Source organism: Thamnophis sirtalis, unplaced genomic scaffold, assembly GCF_051295495.1.
Source record: "Thamnophis sirtalis isolate CommonGarterSnake01/CBP01778 unplaced genomic scaffold, rThaSir2_p1.2 scaffold_2, whole genome shotgun sequence".
NCBI lineage: Eukaryota > Metazoa > Chordata > Lepidosauria > Squamata > Natricidae > Thamnophis > Thamnophis sirtalis.
This window is the reverse complement of record NW_028261382.1, coordinates 103193785-103219236: the sequence shown is the minus strand read 5'-3', so window position 1 is coordinate 103219236 and position 25452 is coordinate 103193785. Positions and strand designations below refer to the sequence as shown.

Below are 25452 nucleotides of genomic sequence, written 5' to 3'. Positions count from 1 at the left end.
TGTGGTCACATGATGAAAATTTGGTGATTGGCAACCAGCTCATATTTACGATGGTTACACTCTCTGGAGGGGGTCCCGTGATCCCCTTTTGCAACATTCTCATGGGGAAAGTCAATGGGGAAACCAGATTCACTTAGTGACCCGGGTTAGTGATTTAACAATGGCAGTGATTCACTTAACAACGGTGGCAAGAAAAGTTGTAAAATGGCACAAAACTCACTTAACAAATGTCTCGCTTAGCAATGGAAATTTTAGGCTCAATATTGGTCATAACATACATACATACATGCATACATACATCATACATACATACATACACATACATACATACATACATACATACAAAACATACCAAAAAGGGACAAAATGGATTTAAAGGTTCCCCTCACACATACATGCTAGTCATTCCCGACTCTAGGGGGCGTTACTCATCTCCATTTCAAAGCCAAAGAGCCAGCACTGTCCGAAGACGTCTCCATGGTCATGTGGCCGGCATGACTCAATGCCGAAGGAGCATGGAACGCTGTTCCCTTCCCACCAAAGGTGGTTCCTATTTTTCTACTTGCATTTTTTTACATGCTTTTGAACTGCTAGGTTGGCAGAAGCCGGGACAAGTCACGGGAGCTCACTCCGTTACGCGGCGCTAGGGATTCGAACTGACGAACTGCCAACCTTTTTGATCGACAAGCTCAGCATCTTAGCCCCTGAGCCACCACGTCCCTGGAAAATGGATTTAGAGGAGGTGATAGAGGAAGCAGAGACTCTTGTTCTCAAAGATTTTTTCTGCCTTAACAAATTTTGGTGCAACTATTTTTTTATTATTATTATTATTGTATCTCGTGATGTTTTCACTGATTCTCTTTAGGTCTCCCTGCCTTGGTGGTTGCAATCTCTGTGGGATTTACTAAAGCCAAGGGCTACGGCACGGGGAACTAGTGAGTAAGCAATTCCTTCTTTCCCTTTCTGTCTGTTCTGATCTAGGCTTCCCCAGCAGCACGAAGCCGAGTCCTCGTCCCAATAAACCCCTTTTATTTAATGCACAGTGAATTCCTCTCCAGCAAAGACTTTCCTCTCCCACAGTCTTTCAAGATAATTCACAATTACCGACCTTTATCAGGCTTGGTGAGTGGCCAGGCCGATATCTTTCAGACGCCACAATACTTGGCAAGAATGCCAGGATGAACTAATTGTCTCCTGCAAACTCCACTCCCCTGTCGCTCCTCTTTTATTCCCTCTGGAAGTGGCCATTCGCCGTCCACTTCTGGCCTTACTCCCAAGTCGACCTTTGTTCCTTAGCTGTTCCCTTCGACTGGCAGCTCTGTGCATGTGCACACCGGGAACAGGCTCCAGCTGTTCTTCTGCCTCACTGATCTCCGACACTGAAGGCAGCTGAGAACTGTCAGAAGGCTCTGGTCCCCTCTCTGCCTCCGACACAGAGCCCTCCTCCGAGCCTTCCCCAGACTCCAGGACTGGCCCATCTTCCTCCCCAACCTCCTCACTGTCTGAATCTGCTTCCAGGCCACAACACTGTCCAGCCATAGAAGTAATTCAGATTTGATACCAGGTAGCATTGCCATTGAGGAACAATCACTTATTCTCTAGCCCAGTGTTTCTCAACCTTGGCAACTTGAAGATGTCTGGATTTCAACTCCCAGAATTCCCCAGCCAGCGAATGCTGGCTGGGGAATTCTGGGAGTTGAAGTCCGGACATCTTCAAGTTGACAAGGTTGAAAAACACTGCTCTAGCCAGTCTTGCATCTCGGGAGAAAAAAACCTCACGATTTCCTTCGTTTTTCTTTGCTTGGGCTAAATTCTCCTCTTCTTCTTCCTTGCCTAGCTGTTGGCTATCTCTGGAGGGAGGCCTGCTCTACGCCTTCGTTGGACCGGCCGCCGCTGTGGTTTTGGTATATGACATCCCCCACCCCCTTCTGAATATTTCCCCTCTCTCTTATCTATGTCTTGCACATTCCCGAAGATGTTACAAAGCCCATCCTTTAGTGTTTGAAGAAATGCCCATCTGGGTTCAGTTCCAAGTGGGGAGAAAGACACTGGAAACATGGAGGCTGCTTGGAAAGATGGTTTTGATGGTGGACAGGACCCCATGACTTGGGCGTGGGGGGTAAAGGGAGGGGATGCTGAGATTGCCCTGGTTTTATGCCCTCTCTGGGCTTTTGAATTTATAGCAGTAGACTTATATACCGCTTCATAGGGCTTTCAGCCCTCTCTAAGCGGTTTACAGAGAGTCAGCATATTGCCCCCAACAATCTGGGTCCTCATTTTACCCACCTTGGAAGGATGGAAGGCTGAGTCAACCCTGAGCCGGTGAGATTTGAACCGCTGAACTGCTGATCTAGCAGTAGCCTGCAGTGCTGCATTTAACCACTGCGCCACCTTGGCTCTTATAGAATTTGAGCTTCTATTCCGGTTTTCCGACTCCCATGACGCCATGCAGGGCAACTCTGTAGGCTGTGCTTTGAGTCCCATGCTTGGTTGACTCTTGCTGGGTGATGGTGTAATGAAAGGGCTTTGGGATTCCTATTATGGCTCTGCCTGAAGGAGGCGAATCTTTGTTATGTAGAATAACACTGGCTCAGACCTTAATGGCCCATTGACAAAGGAGCTGAGTTTCTGCCTCCCTTTTTGGGGGAAATATTCTGCCCTTTTAATATTTCCTGAAATATTTCTTTTTTCTAGGAGAGGGGAGGGGGCTAAATAAAAATGGTCGAAAGGAGCTACAGACCTCACCTACACCCCATGATTTTCAGCCATCCATCGTTTTACATAAAATTAAATAAAACTAGGACAAAGCTTAATTGATCCCTTTAAAGGAATCGCAGAAGATAGCGGTCCTAAAGGCTATTGCTTATGTTAATTAAACAGAGCCTCCAGGGCCAGTAGCAATATGCTTTTAACTGCAGTTAAAGGCAGAGAAGACATCAGCTGAGAAAATTAAGCAGGGGGTATAAATGGAAGGGCTTAAATTAGTGGGAAATGATTTCCCTGGAATGCTGCGGTTTTATTTCCCTTGCTAGACCTTGGTCCTGGGGCTAACATGTCTTATATGTGAAGCTTCAAAGAGGCCAAGCTGGAAGGGTTCCACCTATTGTACAACTAGTAGAATGTATGAATGTAAATAACATAACAGGTATCATCTAGAACAGTGTTTCTCAACCTTGGACACTTGAAGATGTCTGGACTTCAACTCCCAGAATTCCCCAGCCAGCATTCGCTGGCTGGGGAATTCTGGGAGTTGAAGTCCAGACATCTTCAAGTGCCCAAGGTTGAGAAACACTGATCTAGAACAGTGGTCTTCAACCTTGGCAACTTTAAGACTTGTGGACTTCAACTCCCAGAGTTCCTCAGCCAGCAAAGGGGGAGGTGCACATCTCCATTTCAAAGCCGAAGAGCCAGCGCTTTTCGGAGACGTCTCTGTGGTCATGTGGCAGGCATGACTAAATGCTGAAAGTGCACAGAACGCTGTTCCCTTCCCACCAAAGGTGGTTCCTATTTTTCTACTTGTGCTTTCGAACCGCTAGGTTGGCAGAAGCTGGGACAAGTAACGGGAGCTCACTCCGTTACGGGGCGCTAGGGATTCGAACCACCGAACTGCCGACCTTTCTGATTGACAAGCTCAGCGTCTTAGCCACTGAGCCACCACACCCCTTTTCTACACTTGGTTATAATCTACCTATTGGCCGGCTAGGGGATTCTGGGAGTTGAAGTCCACAATTCTTTTTTTTTCACATAATATTTTTTATTTCCATTTCATTCTATACAATCACATGTTTACTGTGCATAACCGGAGCATGTAACATTGAGTAATAAACACAGCCTTCACTTATATAGAAAATGCCCCCTACAATACAAACCCAATATACCACCTTGGCCCACCATACACCCTCTTTCAGCCCCCTCCAACTTTCATTCTTCCTTCTTACATACCCCTCTACTACCTACTTCCCCTCCCCCTCTATCACTCCCTCTCTTCATCCATTCCCTCCCTTCCTTCTCCTCCTCCTCTCTCTCACCCTCTCCACCCTCCTTCTTCTTTCGCTCAACTCCTCCCTTCGGTTTACTTCTATTACCTTCCAATATATTCAGCTTGTTCTATTTTAACACTAACATTAAAAAGCCACAGTATACAAGTGCAATCATGTACTTTAGAATTTAACACATATTATATTTCCCCCCTCCCTCCCCTCCCCCTAGAACCCCACCTCCCTTCCCTCCCCCCGACTCCCCCCCCCCCCGAAGTCCACAAGTCTTAAAGTTGCCAAGCCTGGGCATCCCTGTTCTAGGACATGAGTGAAATTAGCCAGATGCAAAAAAAGTCTCCATTTACTCAAAAGAGGTAGACAACTCCTACAAACACACACAGACAAATACAAGTATACATGGTTTTTCTGACAATTAGCATTCTTTGGAATTCTCCTGGGGGGAAAAATATTGGTTGGGTTCTAATGTTTGTTGTCTCGGAGACCAAACATTCATGGTACAAAATGATGCCGAGATTCAAAAATGTTCCAAGGTCCATGGACTCAGGTGTCTTCTTCTCCAGAAGTTCCTAGACTAAGCAGCTGGGGAAGATCTGAGAGGATTTTTTTGGCATCACACCTGACCAGGTTTCCAAGTCAACTTTTCTGTTGTTTTCTCTTCCAACAGGTAAACATGGTTATTGGCATTCTGGTGTTTAACAAACTTGTATCCAAAGATGGAATAACTGATAAGAAACTGAAGGAGCGGGCAGGGTAGGCCTCTTCTATCAATCCTTCCTCTAAGAAAACAAGCAAAAAGATTATATATTTGATGTAGATATATATTGCAAAGTCATTTTCGATAACCAGGCATGTTTACGGCGAGAGAGAAACGGTTTGTTTGGGGGAAAAGAAAAGCTGTAACCAGCCCTCTGACCTCATTCTTTTGACTTGTGGCATGGAAGGAGCATGGAGGGATACCACCGGTGTGATTTATTAGAAGGCATAAATGCAACAGAAACTTCTACGGAGATTCACCATCATCCAGGTCAAGGTGCTTTTTTTCAAGCGGCAACTGGACTTTCTATTTTGTTCTTTGAAGACTTCTTGCTTCTCATTCAAGAAGCTTCTTCAGCTCCGACTAGATGGTGGGGAATGGAAGGATTTCTTTGTTCACCTCAAAGATAAAGCACCCAGGCACCCAGTGGTGGGATTCAGCCGGTTCGCACCTATTCGGGAGAACCGGTTGGTAACTTTCTAAGTAGTTCAGAGAACCGATTGTTGGAAGAAATCTCCTTTTGTTTTTTCCCCACTTCACAGGGCTAATCCTGTAAGGAAGGCAGGAAGGAAACATTCTGGTGTTGTCTCTAGCCTCATCTTTATTGCCCTGCTTACAGAAACTGCCTCTCCGGTTAACCCTTATGACATTGTAACAGCTAAGGCCAAGCGCCCATCGACCTGAGTGACCTTGAGTTGGCCACGCCCACCCAATCACATGACCACCGAGCCCCACCTACCCAGATAGTCATTAGGGCAGAGAACCGGTTGTTAAATTATTTGAATCCAACCACTGACCCAGACACTAACTGTGCAACCTAGTATACGCAACAGCAATAGCAGTTAGACTTATATACCGCTTCATAGGGCTTTCAGCCCTCTCTAAGCGGTTTACAGAGTCAGCATATCGCCCCCACAGTCTGGGTCCTCATTTTACCCACCTCGGAAGGATGGAAGGCTTGAGCCGGTGAGATTTGAACCGCCGAACTGCAGTTAGCAGTCAGCTGAAGTAGCCTGCAGTGCTGCACTCTAACCACTGCGCCACCTCGGCTCTGTCCTGTGCAATCTGTATATTGGGGAAACAAAACAACCACTTCACAAACATATGGCACACAGCATAGGAGACCACACCCATCAGGATGACATTCAGTCCATCAGCATTTAAAAGACACAGGATGCTCTTCTGAAGAGAGCAAAGTCCACCTTTTGCCCAGAGAGGATTGCTGGTTTGAAAGTGGACATCTATGTCCAAATTGAACAGCCGTCTCTTAGCAGATGGGGAGGGATACAACATCACCTGTCTCCTATCTACAACAACAATCCTTTCAGCAGTTCTAAGAAGGCTCCACACCCATTTGCGCTACTCAGGTGACCCCAAGGACACAGATGAACCTCCAAGTGGCCTCAACGGCTCTCTATAAAGGATGCAAATGACCAGCTTTCTCTGCAAGGAGTATAAATCCTTCCATTCCTCCACCATCAAGTCAAAACTGAAGAAGCTTCTTAGATGAGAAGCGAAAAGCCTTCGAAGAAAAAACCAGAAAGTCCAGTTGGCTCTTGAAAAAAAGCACCTTTGGGGCTCGTTAAAATGAACTGAGCATCAAGAATATATGCGACAGGGACAATGATGGGTCTCTGGATGAAGATATGGCGATGAGTTGCCCACATCTAAAGTGAAAGATAAGGGTATCTTTCCATTTCACTATTTAGAAGAACTAGAGGAAGATGTCTACATTCACCTTTGTTTCCGAAGAAGCTTTGGCTTGTGCTCTTAGACCTCAAAGCAGGGGTGGGTTTCAACCGGTTCGCGGCGGTCCCCGCGAACCGGTTGGTCGGCGAACCCGGAAGTAAGTAACTTCCGGGAACGGCGAAGGGCCCACCCGCCCGTCCGCGTTCCTTACCCGGTTTTGACGAGTTCTGCACTTCCACGCATGCGCAGGACGCATACAGCGCCTGCGCGATCCTCCAGGAGCAGCTGGAGCATCGCACAGAGGCTAGTACGCATGCGTGCACTGCGCGCGTACACGAGGATGCTGCCGGCCCCGTTCCAACCGAACCGGTTGGAACGGGGCACCCCTGCCTCAAAGAGAAATCTGCAGTCAATCCAACTTTGAGATCTTCTAACATAATTGTGATTCTCCTTCCAAAAGATGCTCAACACGACTATCAAAGTTGGCCAGAATAGCGTTTCTGGTTTCATAGAGGATGACATTCTGGATAGAAGAATGATCACCTTTGAAGTTCTTGATGCCCACTGAACTTGATGGTTTCCTTGCAGACGTTTCATTATCAAGCTAAGGCCCTGATGATGTTCCCTAGTTTGGTCATGAAATGCCTGCAAGAAAATAGCCACCAGGCTCAGAGATCTCCAAGGACTCCACCATTCAAATCTGAGCTACAAATATTCTCTTCTTTTGATCTTAGGTTTGGGTGGAAACTGTAGTTGGTTGAGTTCTGCTTACAGTACTCAATTCCAGATGGTTGGAATGGCCGGCAGTAGATAAGCGTTTCCCCATTTTGGCTGTTTTGCGTGGACTTCAAACTCCCAGAATTCCACAGCCAGCCATGCATGGCTGGCTGTGGAATTCTGGGAGTTGAAGTCCACACATTGTAGAATGGCCAAGGTTGAGTAACACTGAATGAGATGTAGCGTTCTACAACGTGGAGAGAGGACGTAAGGAGCTAGGCTTCCTTGTATTGCAGCAAAGATGTTTGAAATATCACACACACACACACACACACACACACACACCATTTCACATCACTAGCCTTTTAAGCACAAAAATGCTCTCAGCTTCCAAATCCATCACAAATTGAATTCTGAGCAGAGGTGGTTTGCCGCCGGTTCGCACTGGTTCGGGCGAATTCGGTAGTGGTGGTGTCGTGAGACTGCACCCAGCCACCCACCGGGACGTCCTCAAGGACCTTCTGTGCATGTGCAGAAGGTTCTGTGCATGCCCAAGCGCACACACTCCTGTTACCGAACTGATAGTGAAGAATATAGAGCGCTATTACTGACTCTGACGCATTTGATTTCTAAAAGTACAAATGTATTTAGATACACCATATTGGCACGAACGGGTGAAACACCGGTACTTAAGTTCCCGGGGTTTTCACCCCAATATAAAGTTTCAGTTTTCTCAAGTTTCCAAAACAACTGTCACATTGTCCAACCAAGGTGGGAGCTGGTTGCTCAGAGACATCTATCCTCCTCCTCCTCTGGTCAGCCAGATATTGGAATGTGGCTGATTCAGTGGTGGGATCCTACCACTTCAGACCGGTTTGGCCAAACCGGTAGTGGTTCATGGCATGGATCTCTAGAACCAGCAGCGAACCAGGCCTGCCGCACCCCCGAACCAGTTCCCCAGGCGGCATCGGCGGTGGCACCATCTTGTTTTTTGCATCTTACACGTGCAGAAGAATTTTAATCGCTATGTGCATGCATGTGCAGCGTGCATCAAGTACGCGCAAAGCACATGCACAAGTAAACCGGTAGTAGTGCCTGCCAGAACCCACCCCTGGGCTGATTCATCAGTTAGGAATGATGTTGTGAGTGAAGGCTCCATCCCCACTTCCGCCTTGACCTGGGTCAATCTGAAATCATGTCAGAATGCCCAAACAATCACACACCCCAATCAAATTCAGGCTTGACCAATGCATGTTAAGGACTTCCCGGGTTGAACCAAGCCACCTGAGGTTTCTTTCCTGGAACCCAGAACTCAAAATCTGGAAAGTTTCTTCTGAACACGATTCCTGAATCATTAGCGCTATTTAGGTCAGATTGATTCTGTCTTCCATTGAATGCTTCTGCAACAAACGCTCCCATGCCACAGTCGTCATATAAATTTGCAGATCCCTTCATATTAAATGGGGAGACCAAAGGAACTAGGAACTAAGGCAGAATTTAGTGTGCAGATTCAACCCAGGCTCATCCCAGAACCAAGCCGATGTTTCCAAAGGCACATCGTTTCCAGAATTGCTTTACGGGCAATGCTGTCGTATTAAAAACATCACCAAAATCTTTAAAATTAAATCCTGCTTCAGTTGGTTATCGACTTAAATTAAACCCTGCTTCAGCTGGTTATCGACTGTGACGAGTAGATCTTTAGGAAAGGGGAGGGAACTGATATATATATAGAGAGAGATAGAGATATTTATTTATGGCTTCCCGTTATGTTAATTTCTTTGCTCGTTTGTGAACCTGCTTTAAAGTTGTGCTTTTCAATGTGCAAATGAACTTGTGGGCGCATTACCTGTGCAGGACATGAACACTGTCTGAAGGGGTTAAGAGCTGTGTCATCCCTGGTCACTGAACTGGTGAACTTCAGGCCAGAGGGGTTCCCCACCCCCCAAACTGGGCTGGAAAGTAAGAAGGGAGTAAATTTTGCTAGCAGATTACAAGATGTGTAACTATACCGTGTTTCCCCGAAAACAAGACAAGGTCTTACTTTCTTTTGACCCCTGAAATAAGCGCTTGGCCTTATTTTCGGGGAGGTCTTATTATTTTTGAGGTGCAAGAGGTGGGGAGCGTGGTCACCTCATGGCTGCTGCTGCATTGCAATATTTTCAGGGAGGGCTTATTTTCGGGGAGGGCTTATTTTAGCGCATGCTCTCAAAAGCCCAATTGGGCTTATTATCCGGGGAGGTCTTATTTTTGGGGAAAACAGAGTACATGGCACCAAACTAAACAGGACGTACGACCACAATCGAGTCCCAACTTCCATTGCCAAGGGAAACGTTTGTTAAGTGGGTTTGTCCCATTTTACGACCTTTCTTGCCACGGTTGTTAAGTGAATCACTGCAAGTTGCAAAAGGGGTCAAATCGCCGTTAAGCAAATTTGAATTCCACCCCCCCTCCACCCTTGACTTGGCTTGTCAGAAGGTCGCCAAAGTGTGACCTGGGGCACAGCGACCGTCATAAATTGGAGTCAGTTGCCCAGCGTTCTGAAGTTGGATCACATGATGGTGGGGATGCTACAAGGGTCGTCAAGGTTGAAAAGGGCCACAAGTCACTTTTTTTCAGCGATGTTGTGAGTTTGCAGGGTCACCAATTGAACTGTATGTAAGTCAAATTATAAGTTACATCAGCAATGAAAAAAGCAACTTACAACTCTTGTTCACACTTACGGCCATGGCCCCATCCCCCGAGTCATGTGGTCAAAATCCAGACGCTTGGAAACTGACCCCTATTTGTGACGGTCGCCATGTCCCGGGGTGAAGTGATTGTTCTGAGTGAGGCTTCCCCAACAGCCTGAAGCCGAGTCCTTGTCCCGATAAACCTCTTTATTTAATTTACAGTGAATTCCTCTCCAGCACAGTCTTTCCTCTCCCACAGTCTTTCAAGATAGTTCACAATTACCGACCTTTATCAGGCTTGGAGAGCAGCCAGGCCGATATCTTTCAGATGCCGCAATACTTGGCAAGAATGCTGGAATGGACTAATGGTCTCCTGCAAACTCCACTCCCCCGTCGTTCCTCTTTTATTCCCTATGGGAGGGGCCATTCACCATCCACATGTGGCCTTACTCCCAAGTCTACCCTTGTTCTTTAGCTGTTCCCTTCGTCTGGCAGCTCTGTGCATGCACACACTGGGAACAGGCTCCAGCTGTTCCTCTGCCTCACTGATGTCTGACTCTGAAGGCAGCTGATAACTGGCATGCGGTCCTGACCCCCTCTCTGCCTCTGACACAGAGCCCTCCTCAGAGCCTTCCCCAGACTCCAGGACTGGCCCAGGTTCCTCCCCAACCTCCCCACTGTCCAACTCTGCTGCCGGCTCTTCTGGCCGCTGGCAGACCAAAACAATGACCCCCTTTTGGGACCTTCTGACAAAGAAAGTCAAGGGAGAAGCCAGGTTCACTCAACAATAGTGTGACTAACTTAGTAACGGCTGCAGTTCAGTTAACAACGGTGGCAAGAAAGGTCATAAAACAGGACCCTTCCAAAGTATTTCGCTTGGCAACCAAAAATTTGGGTGGCTCAATTGGAGTCGAGGACTAGCTGATCTTGGCTAGTCAGGAAGACATCTTGGATTGTCGTGGTTTTGCCATGTAGGTATGGTTTCCATAAGCCACATGACCCCCCAAAGCAAGATGTTGGGTGATGGGGATCCTGGGCCAAGCGAAGCTCTGGAACTTTCTTTTGTGGACCTTCAGTGTCCCTTTTCTATCTCCGGGATGATGTTCAGCTATCAAAGCAAGAGTTTCAAGATGATGGAGGGGAACCCACAGAAGGCAGTCACAATTTGGACGGTCCATACTTTCCAATCATGTTCTGTCCAGGTTCTTTGACACAGCCCAAGACCCCTTTGGGCAAGAGGGGGAAGGGGTTGTGACTGATGGTTTCCTGGGCCTGGTATGTTAAAGTTGAGAGTGTTAACCCTTCCCTGTCCTGTTATTTGGTTTTCTCTCTTCCTTTCCCTCTCTTTCTCTCTTTCTTTCAAGCTTCTGGGGTTTTGGTTCTCATTTTGTTCAACTTCCTCCTTTTATTCTTTTTGTTGAATATCCTTCTTCCCTTCTTTTCCTCCCTCTCTTCTCCTTCCCCTATCGCCTCCCTCCCTCCCTTCCCCCTCCCTCCCCTATTTCTTCCTTCCTTCCCTCCCTCCCTCTTTTCTTCATTTCCTCCCTCCTGCCTTTTCATACATTTCCTTTCCTTCCCTCCCTCCCTCCCCTATACCCACCCATCCACCCATCCATCCATCCATCCATCCATCCATCCATCCATCCATCCATCCATCCATCCATCCATCCATCCATCCATCCATCCATCTATCTATCTATCTATCTATCTATCTATCTATCTATCTATCATCCATCCACCTGCCTGTCTATTTATCTATCATCTTTCATCTATCTATCATCTTTCATCTATCTAAAAGAGCCGAGGTGGCGCAGTGGTTAGGGTGCAGTACTGCAGGCCACTTCAGCTGACTGTTATCTGCAGTTCGGCGGTTCAAATCTCACCGGCTCAAGGTTGACTCAGCCTTCCATCCTTCCGAGGTGGGTAAAATGAGGACCCGGATTATTGTTGGGGGCGATATGCTGACTCTGTAAACCGCTTAGAGAGGGCTGAAAGCCCTATGAAGCGGTATATAAGTCTAACTGCTATTGCTATTGCTACTATCTATGTATCATCTATTTATCTATCTATATCTATCTATATCCATCCATCCATCCATCCATCCATCCATCCATCCATCCATCCATCCATCCATCCATCCATCCATCTATCTATCTATCTATCTATCTATCTATCTCTGTCATCCATCCACCTGCCTGTGTATTTATCTATCATCTTTCATCTTTCATCTTTCATCTAACTGCTATTGCTATTGCTACTATCTATGTATCATCTATTTATCTATCTATATCTATCTATATCCATCCATCCATCCATCCATCCATCCATCCATCCATCCATCCATCCATCTATCTATCTATCTATCATCTATCATCTATCATCTATCTATCTATCCCTTCCTCCCTCCCTCAAAACATCTCTTCCTTCTTCCCTTCCTTCTTCCTTTCTTTTTTCTTTCTTTCTCCCTCACTCCCTCCCCCTCACACATTTTCTTCCTTCCTTTCTCCCTCCTTCACACTTGTACATGTCCTTCCTTTCTTTTTTCCTTCCTTCCCTCCCTCCCTCCCCCTCACACCCCTCGCTATTTCCACCCTCCTTCTCACACATTTCCTCCCTCCCTCCCTCCCTCTTTCCCCCTATCACCCCCCCCCACTCCCCACCCCTCCCAGGTTCTGTTTGTGCTCACCAGCAAAGTGTTTTGTTTCGTTTCAGTCTTTTAATTTTAATTGCAGTCAGATGGCCGTGCCCCTTTACGGCATCACGCTCAAATGTTCCAAGTGTGGAGTGGTGTCTTCTCCCGACGTTTCGGCCACAGCCACCAGTAACGCCATGTTAGTTCCTCTAATTTCAACTTCCTTTCTTTTTCTGATGAGGAGTATTGATTGATTGGAGTTAGAGGTTTCTTCCATGCCGCTTTTCCACCTCCAATGTCCTTCCTTCCTTCCTTCCTTCCTTCCTTCCTTCCTTCCTTCCTTCCTTCCTTCCTTCCTTCCTTCCTTCCTTCCTTCCTTCCTGTTTTTTCCTTCCTTCCTTCCTTCCTGTTTTTTCCTTCCTTCCTTCCTTCCTGTTTTTTCCTTCCTTCCTTCCTTCCTTCCTTCCTTCCTTCCTTCCTTCCTTCCTGTTTTTCCTTTCCTTCCTCCCTTCCTATTTTTTCCTTCCTCCCTTCCTTTCTATTCTTCCTTCCTTCCTTCCTTCCTTCCTTCTTCCTTCCTTCCTTCCTTCTTTCCTGCTTCCTTCCTTCCTTCCTGTTTTTTCCTTCCTTCCTTCCTTCCTTCCTGTTTTTCTTTCCTTCCTCCCTTCCTGTTTTTTCCTTCCTCCCTTCCTTCCTATTTTTTCCTTCCTTCCTTCCTTCCTTCCTTCCTTCCTTCCTTCCTTCCTTCCTTCCTTCCTTCCTTCCTTCCTTCCTTCCTGTTTTTTCCTTCCTTCCTTCCTTACTTCCTGTTTTTCTTTCCTTCCTCTCTTCCTGTTTTTTCCTTCCTCCCTTCCTTCCTTCCTCCCTCCCTTCCTATTTTTTCCTTCCTTCCTTCCTTCCTTCCTTCCTTCCTTCCTTCCTTCCTTCCTTCCTTCCTTCCTTCCTTCCTGCCTTCCTGCCTTCCTGCCTTCCTGCCTTCCTTCCTTCCTTCCTTCCTGTTTTTTCCTTCCTTCCTTCCTTCCTTCCTTCTTATTTTTTCCTTCCTTCCTTCCTTCCTTCCTTCCTTCCTTCCTTCCTTCCTTCCTTCCTGTTTTTTCCTTCCTTCCTTCCTTCCTTCCTTCCTTCCTTCGTTTCTTCCTTCCTTCCTACCTTCCTTCCTACCTTCCTTCCTGTTTTTTTCCCCCCTTGTTCTTCCCTCGGTTCACATTCAGCTGTCAAATTTGTTAAAATCTATCCCTTGGTCGGGCCCCTCCCCAGAGGTGGCTCTTACTTACTTTCCCTACCAGTTCGCAAATATGAGCCCATGTGTCCCATCCACACATGCGCTCAGCCTTCTGCACATGCCCTCTGATCGCACGTGTGGGTTGCACACATGCGCACGGCTTGAAAACCTGCCCAAAGAGGACAGTATAGAGCCATTTCCACTAGCGGTTCGGAGGAAGCAGTCCGAACCGGCTGAATGCCACCTCTGTCCCTCTCTCTGTCGATAGCTTAAAACCCTGGGCCTTTTGCAAGATAAAAATTGGTTAAACTCCTCCACGAGTGATCCTTGATTTGCAACCACAATTGAGCCGAAAAGTGATGTTGCCGAGCAAGATAGTTATTAAGTGAGTTTTGTTTCATTTTACAATTTTTCTTACCACGTTTGCAAAGCCAGTCCCTGCAGCTATTAAGTATGCCACATGGTCATTAAGTGAACCTGGCTTCCCCATGGACTTTGCTTATTAGGGGGCACAAAATGGGGATCATGTGACGCAGGGATCCCGCCACGATCATAAATACCAGTCAGTTTCTAAGCACCTGGATTTTGATCACAGGCTGCAAAGATTAGGTCACTTTTCTTTGCAGTGCCATTGTGATCCGGAATGGTCACTAAATAAACGGTTGCAACTCAAGGACCTCGGGAGAATGGGATCCCCTTTCACGACCTAGTGACAAGCCAGGTCAATGGGAAAGCCAGATTCACTCCCCAGCCGTGCTCCTGACTTTGACAGCTGCAGCCATTCGTTTAACTACAGTAGCAAGACCGGTCTTAAAATGGGGCAATGCTCTTTTCACAACTGTCTTGCTTAACAACAGAAATGTCAGGCTCGATTGTGGTCATAATTCAAGGATGACTGATAGATAGATAGATAGATAGATAGATAGATAGATGGATGGATGGATGGATGGATGGATGGATGGATGGATGGATGGATGGATGGATGGATGGATGGATGGAGATAGAGAGATAGAGATAGATAGATAGATAGATAGATAGATAGATAGATAGATAGATAGATAGATAGATAGATAGATAGGAGAGAGAGGATAGATAGAGATAGAGATAGATAGACAGAGAGAGAGAGGTGATAGATAGATAGATAGATAGATAGATAGATAGATAGATAGATATGGATGGATGGATGGATGGATGGATGGATGGATGGATAGATACATAGATAGATAGATAGTTGGAGATAGAGAGATAGAGAGATAGAGATAGATAGATAGATAGATAGATAGATAGATAGATAGATAGATAGATAGATAGGAGAGAGAGAGGATAGATAGAGATAGAGATAGACAGAGAGAGAGAGGTGATAGATAGATAGATAGATAGATAGATAGATAGATAGATAGATAGATAGATAGATAGATAGATAGATAGATAGATAGATAGACTGACTCACAGATAGATAGATAGATAGATAGATAGATAGATAGATAGATAGATAGATAGATAGATAGATAGATAGATGATGGATGGATGGATGGATGGATGGATGGATGGATGGATGGATTGATTGATTGATTGATAGATATAGAAGAGAGAGAGAGAGATGGATGAATGGATGGATGGATAGATGGATGGACGGATAGTTGGACTAGATAGATAGATAGATAGATAGATAGATAGATAGATAGATAGATAGATAGATAGATAGATAGGATAGAGAGAGATAGAAAGAGATAGAGAGAGATAGAGAGAGATAGAGAGAGATAGAGAGATAGAGATAGGATAGATGGATGGATGGATGGATGGATAGTAGGAGATAGAGAGATAGAAATGGACGTAGAGAGATAGGATGGATGGATGGATGGATGGATGGATGGATAGATGGATGGATGGATGGATGGATGGATAGAGAGAGAGAGAGATCCAATTAGAAGAGATATGCATACAATTAGTGGTTTTTCAAGTCCAAATGACGTTTTTTCAGGTGACTCGTGTCAGGGGTTGAAATGTGACCTCCCCCAAATCTTCCTTGCACCCCCTTTGTCCTCTGCCCTCCAGAAAAGCCTCCTCCCCCCCTCCCCAAGAAGACACCGAAACCTTGGGGTTAGCTCTTTCTTGTCCCTCCATGTTTCGCCTCCACCTGGCTGCTGCTTCCCATTTCACGCCTGGATCCATCTCCTCGTTTCCTCCTTCAGGCCATCGGAGGACTCACTGGTTTGTATTCCGCTTGATTCTTCTACCAAACCAGCGGCGCCTACAAGGGTTGGTCCCAAAAGCTCAAAAGTCTGCCCGTTTTTTAATTTGTGATGAGGGTTTTTTTGTGTGTGTGTGATTGTTCCCTGAGTGCTCAAGTCTTCCCTTGCTGGTTGTCCTCTCCACCACAGACATGGTCCTTCTTCTCAGAAGGATCTGCTCAATGTATATAGACGACATTGGCTCTATTTTACACCAGTTCCTCCTCCTCTTTCCATGTCACATTTTAAAGCTTTCTAGAAACCTCCTGTTTTCTTCCTTTGATTGTATCTCTGTAACCTACCTCTTTTCGGTCATCTCCTTCCTTCTGTCTCTCATCACCACCTCCTACATTCACTTCCTTCCTTCCTTCCTTTTTTCTTTCTTTCCTTTTTTCTTTCTTTCTTTCTTCCTTCCTTTCTCCCTCCCTCTGTCCCTCAATCCATCTCTTCCTTCCTTCCTTTCTTTCAATCCATCTCTTTCTTCCTTCCTTCCCTCCTTTTTATTTATTTAATTATTTCTTATTTCTTCCTTCTTTTTTCTTTCCTTTTTCTTTCTTTCTTTCTTTCTTTTCTTCCTTTCTCCCTCCCACTGTCCCTCAATCCATCTCTTCCTTCCTTTCTTTCTTTCAATCCATCTCTTCCTTCCTTCCTTTTTATTTATTTAATCATTTCTTCTTTCTTCTTTCTTTCTTTCTTTCTTTCTTTTCTTCCTTTCTCCCTCCCTCTGTCCCTCAATCCATCTCTTCCTTCCTTCCTTCCTTGCTTTTTTATTTATTTATTTATTTCTTATTTCTTCCTTCTTTTTTCTTTCCTTCCTTCCTTCTTTCTTCCTTCCTTCCTTTCCTCCTTTCTTCCTTTCTCCCTCCTTCTATCCCTCAATTCATTTCTTCCTTCCTTCCTTTCAATCCATCCCTTCCTTTTTTTCAATCCATCCCTTCCTTCCTTCCTTCCTTCCTTCCTTCCTTCCTTCCTTTCTTTCTTTCTTTCTTCCTCCCTCAAACCATTTCTTTCTTTTTTCTTTCTTTCTTACTCCCTCCCTCCTCCCTCAATCCATCTCTTTCTTCCTTTATTTCTTTCTATCTTTTCATCTTTCTTTCCCTTTCTATCTTTCTATCTATCTATCTCTATCTCCATATCTAGTCCTGTTTGGTAGAACCTCTTATAGCACTCAGCAATAGCACTTAGACTTATATACTGTTTTACAGTGCTTTACAGCCCTGTCTTACAGCTGTCAAACAGGATTAACATATTTCCCCCAACAATTTTGGCTCCTCATTTTACCCACCTTGGAAGGATGGAAGGCTGAGTCAACCTTGAGCCTGAGTGAGGTTTGAATTGCCGAATTGCAGGCTGCCGGGAATTTTGGGAATTAAAGCCCGCATGTCCTAAAATTTTCAAGTTTGTGAAACATTGCCCTAAGCAAATTTAATTCTGATTTCTATCTGCTCTTATCTAAGATGATATCAACGTCACTCCTTTAGCATTTAGTGCTCCATCGCTGAAGGTTTTCAAGAAATGATTGGAGAACCATTTGTCCAATAAGGACTCTTGCCTTAGGCAAGGAGTTGGACTAGAAGACTTTCCTGCCTTATGATTATACTAAAAGACAAATAAAATCCACCAATCAAGCAGAGAAGCAACCTAAAACTAAGGAGAAATTTCCTGACAGAACAATTGATCAGTGGAAGAACTTGCCTCCCGAGGTTGTGAATGCCCCAACACTGGGAGTTTTTAAGAAGATGTTGGATATCCATTTGTCTGAAGAGGTGTAGGCTTTCCTGCCTGAACAAAGAGTTGGACTAGAAGACCTCCAAGGTCCCTTCCAAACTCTGTTCTTCTGCATTCCATCTTTTCGGCTGTATGGATATGAAACATTCACTCAACAACGTCAAATGAATCACTCAAATTCGTACGAGTGCAAAAATCAAAGAAGTTATTTGAGTTTCTTCTGTTCACTTCTTAGACTTGCTAAATGAGTCATAACTTCTGCGGTTGTTGGTCTTCATTCTAAGAAGCTCACGTATGGGATCTCCACTAACATCCAAAGGTGACCTTCCCTTTTAACTGATGTTTAATTTAAGCCAGATCAGGCTAGACCGAAGAGGACATTAAAGATAATTGCCTGGAGACTACGACGTATGAAGAACCGTTGCAGAAATTGAGTTTGGTTAATCTAGAAAAAAAGAAGAATTGGGGGCAGGGAGGGGGTAACATCATAACAATATTTCAGTATTTTAGGGGATGCCACAAAGAAGAGGGGGTGGGGGTCATCCTATTCTCCAAAGCACCTGAAGGAAGAACAAGAAGCAACAGATGGAAATTAATCAAGGAGAGGAGCAAACTAGAATTAAGGGGAAAAAATTCTGACAGAAAAAAAAAATAACCAGTGGAACGGCTTCCCTCCAGAAGTTGTGGGTGCTCCATCACTGGAGGCTTTCAAGAAGAGATTGGAGAGCCACCTGTCTGAAGTGGCATAGAGCAGTGATGGGAAACCTTTTCGGCAGAGTGCCCAAACTGGAACTCACATCCATATGTGTTCTGACCCCCCTCTTCCCACACCAACACACTCCGAGTCAAAGATACTTTCCAGGATTTATTAACAGACAGACAGGTCCTTGGCAGCAATCCAACACAGATAAGTCATGGCAGCAATCCAGCCTGCCAAGCTCACAATTCTGTTCTCCAACATTAGTTCCCGCGTTGACTTCTGCAAGAGGGGCGTGTGCACAAGCAGTCCTTATTATAGTCTGGAGAGGAGCCTAATGACCACCAGCTGAGTGCAATTACCTCCTGTACTTGCACAACTGTTCCTGACGCCTATTGGCTCTTCGGTGCCGGGCATCCAGGAACAACTCACTGCTGGCTTCCGGATCACACTCCCTTGTCTTCTCCCTACTGGTCCAAGGATCAGGCGCCTCCTGGTGGCCAACCAGCCTCTCTGCGCCCTACTCGGAGTCGGAACCCTGTCCAGGGTCCTCCACATCCTCCAGAGCCGACTCATAGGGCCCCTCGCTGTCGGAGTCCAGTGGCAGCTCCAACGGCTCCTGCTGGGCCACAACAGATGTCCTACCTTTTTTTTTTTACATTTGTCCCACTTGCAAGCCCTTAAAAAGGGGGGGGTGCAGTTTGACTTGTGTAGCCATGGCTCTCTTACTGACATTTCTGACTCACACACAAATACACACACATTGAGAGGGAGCTAGTCCTGAGCAAACACACAGCTTCCTATGGAGAAGAATAAATATAGGATTCCATCTGTCTTTCTCTCTCTTTCTCTCTCTCTCTCTCTTTCTCTCTCTCCATCCGTTCCTCCTAAACCGCCAGAAACAATCCCAGCATTTCTTTTGTGTTTTTCTTCATTTTAAGACACACAAAAGCGGCACTAAGCGTAGGTGTGGAGTGCGTGAGAGTAGGCCTAACGGAGAGAGTCCAGGTCACCTCGCTTCGTTGCTGTCTTCTCCTTTCTATTTTGTAATTCTCTTTGATTATAGCTTGGAAGCATTTGAAGCCATTCTGCCTGTATTTCACGTTATCACTCCCCCTTGAGAGTCTGGTGGGTCTCCCTCAAGTGAGTGAAAGCAGCATTAGGAGTTTGCCTGGTCCAGAAGCTAAGAGGCCTTTCTTTCTCCTTTTTTCTTCCCCCTACCAGGGCGTCCCTCTGGAGCTCCTGTGTAGTCCTGCCTCTGCTGGCCCTCACCTGGATGTCAGCCGTGCTGGCCATCACTGACCGCCGTTCGGCCCTCTTCCAGATCCTCTTTGCAGTGTTTGACTCCTTGGAGGGCTTCGTCATCGTGATGGTCCACTGCATTCTAAGAAGAGAGGTGGGCCTTTGAGCTTGAATGATGGCAGAACAGCTTTTGGTCCTTAGAAGGACGGGTTCTTACCCTTGTGGGAATAGGGGGATGTGGCTGGAAAGGAGAGAATGTTGTCTTCTACATGAGAGTTGTAATGATTCCTAAAAATGCCCTAATTGATTCATGAGTATCGAGTCAAGTTTCAATACAAAACTAGTCATTTATTAGGAACATCACAGGCAAAATCTTTTCGCAATTAAGTCTAAGCTTTGATTGATTTATAGCTGCCCTTTACCCCTGTTCCTCCCCTCAGTCTGTGTCATCAATCACATTCCCCTATGAGTTGCACCCCTCCCAAGCCTGCTGCAGTAATGTGAGATCCGACTTCAGCTGACATTATGAGTGGAATGCACTCCTCCCTTCTCTCACTATGACAACGTTGGGAGTTAACAAGAGTCTTGTTCCCTTCCATCCTTCAGTTCTGTTGAGATGGTCCATGATGGATGGTCAAGGGGCGCACTTAACATTTGGAGGTGGGCAACCATAAATTAAATGATGTGGACAGGAATGGATCATTTGAAGCAGTATTTCTCGACCTTGGCAACTTTGAAGTCCACATGTATATTTGAAATTTCCTGGAACATAAATGACTAGTGCCAGACTGGATCCACCAGATTCAATGATCTACTCTAGGTTATCTTTGTCCCCTAGTTTAGCACATCCAGATATACTAGGTTGGATTTGGGACCAGCATGTATTAACACTGTCCTAAATATTTATGCTACATGGGAGCTTTTGGTAGACAGACAGACAGACAGACAGACAGATAGATAGATAATGGATGGATGGGTGGAGAGAGATGGACAGATAGAGATTAGATAGGCTGACAGACAGACAGATGGATGGTGGGATAGATGGATAAAGAGAGAGAGAGAGATGGACAGAGATTAGATAGATAGACAGACAGACAGATGGATAAATAGAGGGGGGAGAAAGAGATGGACAGATAGAGATTAAACAGATAGAGATTAAATAGACAGACAGACAGACAGACATATGTATGTATGTAGGGATAGATGGATATAGACAGACAGAAAGATGGATGGATGGGTGGATGGATTGAGGGATGGATAGATAGAGAGAGAGAGAGATGGGCAGATAGAGATTAGCTAGATGGATGGATGGATAAAGAGAGAGGGGAGAGAGAGAGAAAGATGGACAGATAGAGATTAGATAGACAGATGGAAGGTGGGATGGATAAAGAGAGAGAGAGATGAATGGATGGATGGGTGGATAGATATATACACAGAGAGAGATGGACAGATAGAGATTAGATAGACAGACAAATGGATGGATAGAAAGAGTGGGAGGGAGAGAGAGATGGACAGATGGACAGACAGAGATTAGATAGACAGATGGATAGATGGAGGGATAAAGAGAGAGATTAGATAGATAGATAGATAGATAGATAGATAGATAGATAGATAGATAGATAGATGATAGATAGACAGACAGACATACATACAGACAGACAGTAGATATACGGTGAATATATATCTATAAATATCACTGATGCATACATATAAACAGACCCACCTTGTGTAATTCAGTATATTATAAATTAGTAATAAAAATAAAAATATTTTATATGCCTTGAAAAAATAATAATGATTCAGTTGCATTGATGTTCATGATGTTGATGATCAAGAAAAAGACAGAACGTATGAGTTCAGCAAGGAGGGAAATTCGCTTCCATTTCAGCCGCCAGTTCTGCGGCTTAACTAATCTTCAGCAGTGATTATGAACAGTTTCCTAACAGTTCCCTTCATGGCTAATTTTAATGGCTGTTCAATTGCCCAAAAGTCGAATCTCATTAGCAACCTACCCCATATTTTATGCAGCGCTAGACTTGAAATGGATGCTGCCTAACCTGACAACTCTCTTTTTTCCCCCTAGGTGCAAGATGCTGTTAAATGCCGAGTCATGGATCGTCAAGAAGAAGCCAATGGGGATTCTGGAGGATCGTTCCAGAACGGACATGCCCAGCTTATGGTAAGTGGGGGGAAATGCTTTTGAAGGAGAGGACAGATGTAGCTTTTATGACTCCGGTGAACCAAGATGGCGCATACCAAGTTGGCAAATAGAATCTGGGAATGTTTGGAGGTTAAACCCTATGAAGAACAGTTGTAGGAACTTGACATATATGTAGTCTCACAAAGAGAAGGATTGAGTGAAGTGGAAAGATCTGGCCCATAGAATCACCAAGAATTGGACACAACTGAATGGACAACCACCATCATCGTCATCATCGCTGTCGTCATCGTCATCATTGTCATCATCATCATCATCATTGTAGTCGTCATCATCATCACCACCACCACCACCACCACAGTCTTCCAATATTTGAGGAGCTTCTCCAAAGATGAGGGCATTATCTATTCTCCAAAGCACCTGAGGGGAGACAAGGAGACAATGGATGGAAACCCATCAAAGAAAGAATCCAATGTCCTCACAATGAGAACAACTAATCAATGGAATTGCCTCCAGAAGCTGTGGATGCTCCATTGCTGGAGGTTTTTAAGAAGAGATTGGACATCCATTGGTCTGAAATGGTGTAGGTTCTCCTGCTCAAACAGAGGGTCCCACTGGAAGACCTCCAAAGTTCCTTCCAACTCTGTTCTTCTGTTGGGAAACCACCATTCTTTTAGCTTGTCTGGGTTGCTGAGCATCATAAAACATACTTTATTTGCCATCACACAAACCCATCAAAAGACTTAAAGCAAGTCAAGACGGAGAGAACATGAGACGCTTCCTCAGGCCACAAGTTCTTCTAGGCCAAGATTATGCTGTCCTACCATAGCAAGTAGGCCATTTTCAGGACATTCTCAAAACAAGGCCAGAAGGGTGATCATCCTCATTTATCGCTGGTCCCCAGGTCTTCATAGCAGCTCTCGCTGTCATAAATGCAGGGGTAGGCTACAGGGGGCTCGCACGGGTTCGGGTGACCCTCTAGCGAAGTTTCCGCATGGTTTGGCAAACCCCCAAATCCCACTCCTGGCTGTCAAAACCTCTCCCCTCCCCTCCCAGGAGTCTCCACGCAGCCCGTACATCATGTCAGGTAAGTGAAGGGTCCACGCGGAGGCTCAGGGAGGGGGGGGGAAATGGGCCTACCGGGGGTCAAGAGGTCAACAGCCCCAGGCCTGCCGGAAAAGCCAGGTTTTAATAGCTTTGCGGAAGGCCATGAGAGTGGGTAGGGCCCGGATCTCTGGGGGAAGCTCATTCCATAGGGCCGGAGCGGCAACAGAGAAGGCCCTACTCCTAGGCGTCGCCAGCCGGCATTGTCCCGCTGAAGGCACCCAGAGAAGGTCCATCCTGTGTGATCTTATTGGTCTAAGGGAGGTATGTGGCAGAAGACGGTCTCCTAGGCCATGTAGGGCTTTAAAGGTAATAACCAGCACCTTGAATCATTTGACATCTCGCCTCCAAACAACTCTCTTGGAGGACCAGGAAGTCGGTTGTAGCCTCCCTTTGTTTTTTTCAGTCGGATTAAACAGCTGGGATTTCCAAATCTTGACCCTTTTTCGATCTCACAGCCGCCTTCTCCTTTCCCTGTTGCTGATCCCTTCTTCCCTTTGCTTTCTCTGTCTTCCAGACTGATTTTGAGAAAGACGTCGACTTGGCTTGTAGATCAGGTGAGCACATCACAGGTGAGACATCAACTTTGACCTGGTCTGGGGATTGAACTTGATGTTTGTGGGTTGTTTTTTTTAATTCACCCTTCTCCCTCGCTTCTTGATTGGGGTCTGTGACAGTTTGCCGCAGCCGACTCCCCACAGTCAACTTGCCATGGCCAACTCATCGAGGGACAATTCGCCATGGCCAACTTGCCATGAGACAAGAGCAACAAGAGTAGCGTCAAAGAAACGTTGGTGTAGAACAGTGTTTCTCAACCTTGGCGACTTGAAGATGTCCGGACTTCAACTCCCAGAATTCCCCAGCCAGCGAACGCTGGCTGGGGAATTCTGGGAGTTGAAGTCCGGACATCTTCAAGTTGCCAAGGTTGAGAAACACCGGTGTAGAATCACACAGGAAAGGATGCAAAAGCGGGGACCAAATGAAATGTGAATGGCAAAGACTTAAAATATTGTTCATGTGTTTGAAATAATTAAATTGAATTTGTTAAATTGTCCCGCAGTGAGTTTTCCAGCAGCAAGTTGGCTGTAGCAAGTTGTCCCACTCGATCCTAATTGTGTGAAATTGTATCGCTTGTGAGTCTGTATACCTGAGCTGTCTCTTATTGGTCCAACTCAACTGGAGGAGGAAGAAGAAGAGGAGGAGGAGGAGGAGGAGGAGGAGGAGGAGGAGGAGGAGGAGGAGGAGGAGGAGGAGGAGGAGGAGAAGAAAGATTGTGAGGTCCCTGGTTCTCTGTGAGCTTGGTTGATTGTTTGCAGAAGTTTTATTATCAAACCCCACTCTCTTCTAGCAGTGATAATGTTACATAGTTTGGTAACGAAACATCTGCAAGGGAGCAACCAATCTCAGAGAGCATCAGGGACACCACAGTTCTCCCCCTTCCCCCCTCCTCCTCCTTTTCCTCCTCCCCCTCCCCTCTCTTCTAGCACTGATCATGTTACCTAGTTTATAATGCCTTGGTGAGACCACACTTGGAATATTGTATTCAGTTTTGGTCTCCACAATGTAAAATAGATGTGGAGACTCTAGAAAGAGTGCAGAGAAGAGCAACCAAGAGGATTAGGAGACTGGAGGCTAAAACATATGAAGAACGATTGCAGGAACTGGGTATGTGTAGTTTAATGGAAAAAAGGACCAGGGGAGACATGATAGCACTGATCCAATATCTCAGGGGTTGCCCCAAAGAAGAGGGAGTCTAGCTATTCTCCAAAGCACCTGAAGGCAGGACAAGAACCAATGGGTGGAAACTAATCAAGGAGAAGAAGGAACCAAGAACTAAGGAGGGATTTCCTGACAGTGAGAATAATTAACCAGTGGAACAACTTGCCTCCAGGAATTGTGGGTGCTTCATTATTTGTCCCTACAACGCCAAATTGAGGGGAGCAGTTGAAACAGTTTATGTCCAGAATGCGAGGGGTCTGTAAATATTTTCTCAGCCCTCTGTCCAACCCCCTACAGGTCCTCAGTGGAGGGCAGGCTGATTGCAACTGTTTTTCCTGCAATCCTCTCTATCCATTGAAGTAGAAAAGAAATAGGAACCATCTTTGGTGGGAAGGGAACAGCGTTCCATGGGCCTTCGGCATTGAGTCATGACGGCCACATGACCATGGAGACGTCTTCGGACAGCGCTGGCTCTTCGGCTTTGAAACGGAGATGAGCACCGCCCCCTAGAGTCGGGAATGACTAGCACATATGTGCGAGGGGAACCTCGCCTGGCCTGCGCAGTGAGGGATGCCAACTCTTTGTTTGCCTTCAGATATTATCTTTGTGGCCAAGAAAGTGGTCAAAACCAAGCCGTGTTCCTCCCTACGAGCCAAGGGCTGTGCAATTTGTTGCATACAAATCGGGACATAGATTTAAAAAGCGATGCATGAAATTGGTTTCCTTTGCCTTTTTGATTACATCTGGTCTTCTGTCGGTTTATCTCTCTCATCCATGCATGCCCTTTAAATGTTTCTACCCTTCCTTCTTTCTTTCTCTTAATCCCTTTGTCTGTTGGGCACTTGATGTGTGCTGGAATTCAAACAGTCGGGAATTTCTCGGGTCCAAAGTA

At 45.7% G+C, this 25452-nt stretch overlaps 1 protein-coding gene across 1 annotated transcript in view; it reads left to right on the top strand.

Moving 5' to 3' along the window:
* Positions 1–25452, top strand: part of ADGRB1 (adhesion G protein-coupled receptor B1) — a 303358-nt gene that overhangs the window by 260990 nt on the left and 16916 nt on the right. Inside the window, 7 exon segments of the mRNA XM_087706632.1 lie at positions 866–935; positions 1838–1904; positions 4663–4748; positions 12560–12658; positions 19562–19733; positions 21663–21758; positions 23359–23413. Coding sequence (XP_087562758.1) covers positions 866–935; positions 1838–1904; positions 4663–4748; positions 12560–12658; positions 19562–19733; positions 21663–21758; positions 23359–23413 — 645 coding nt within the window.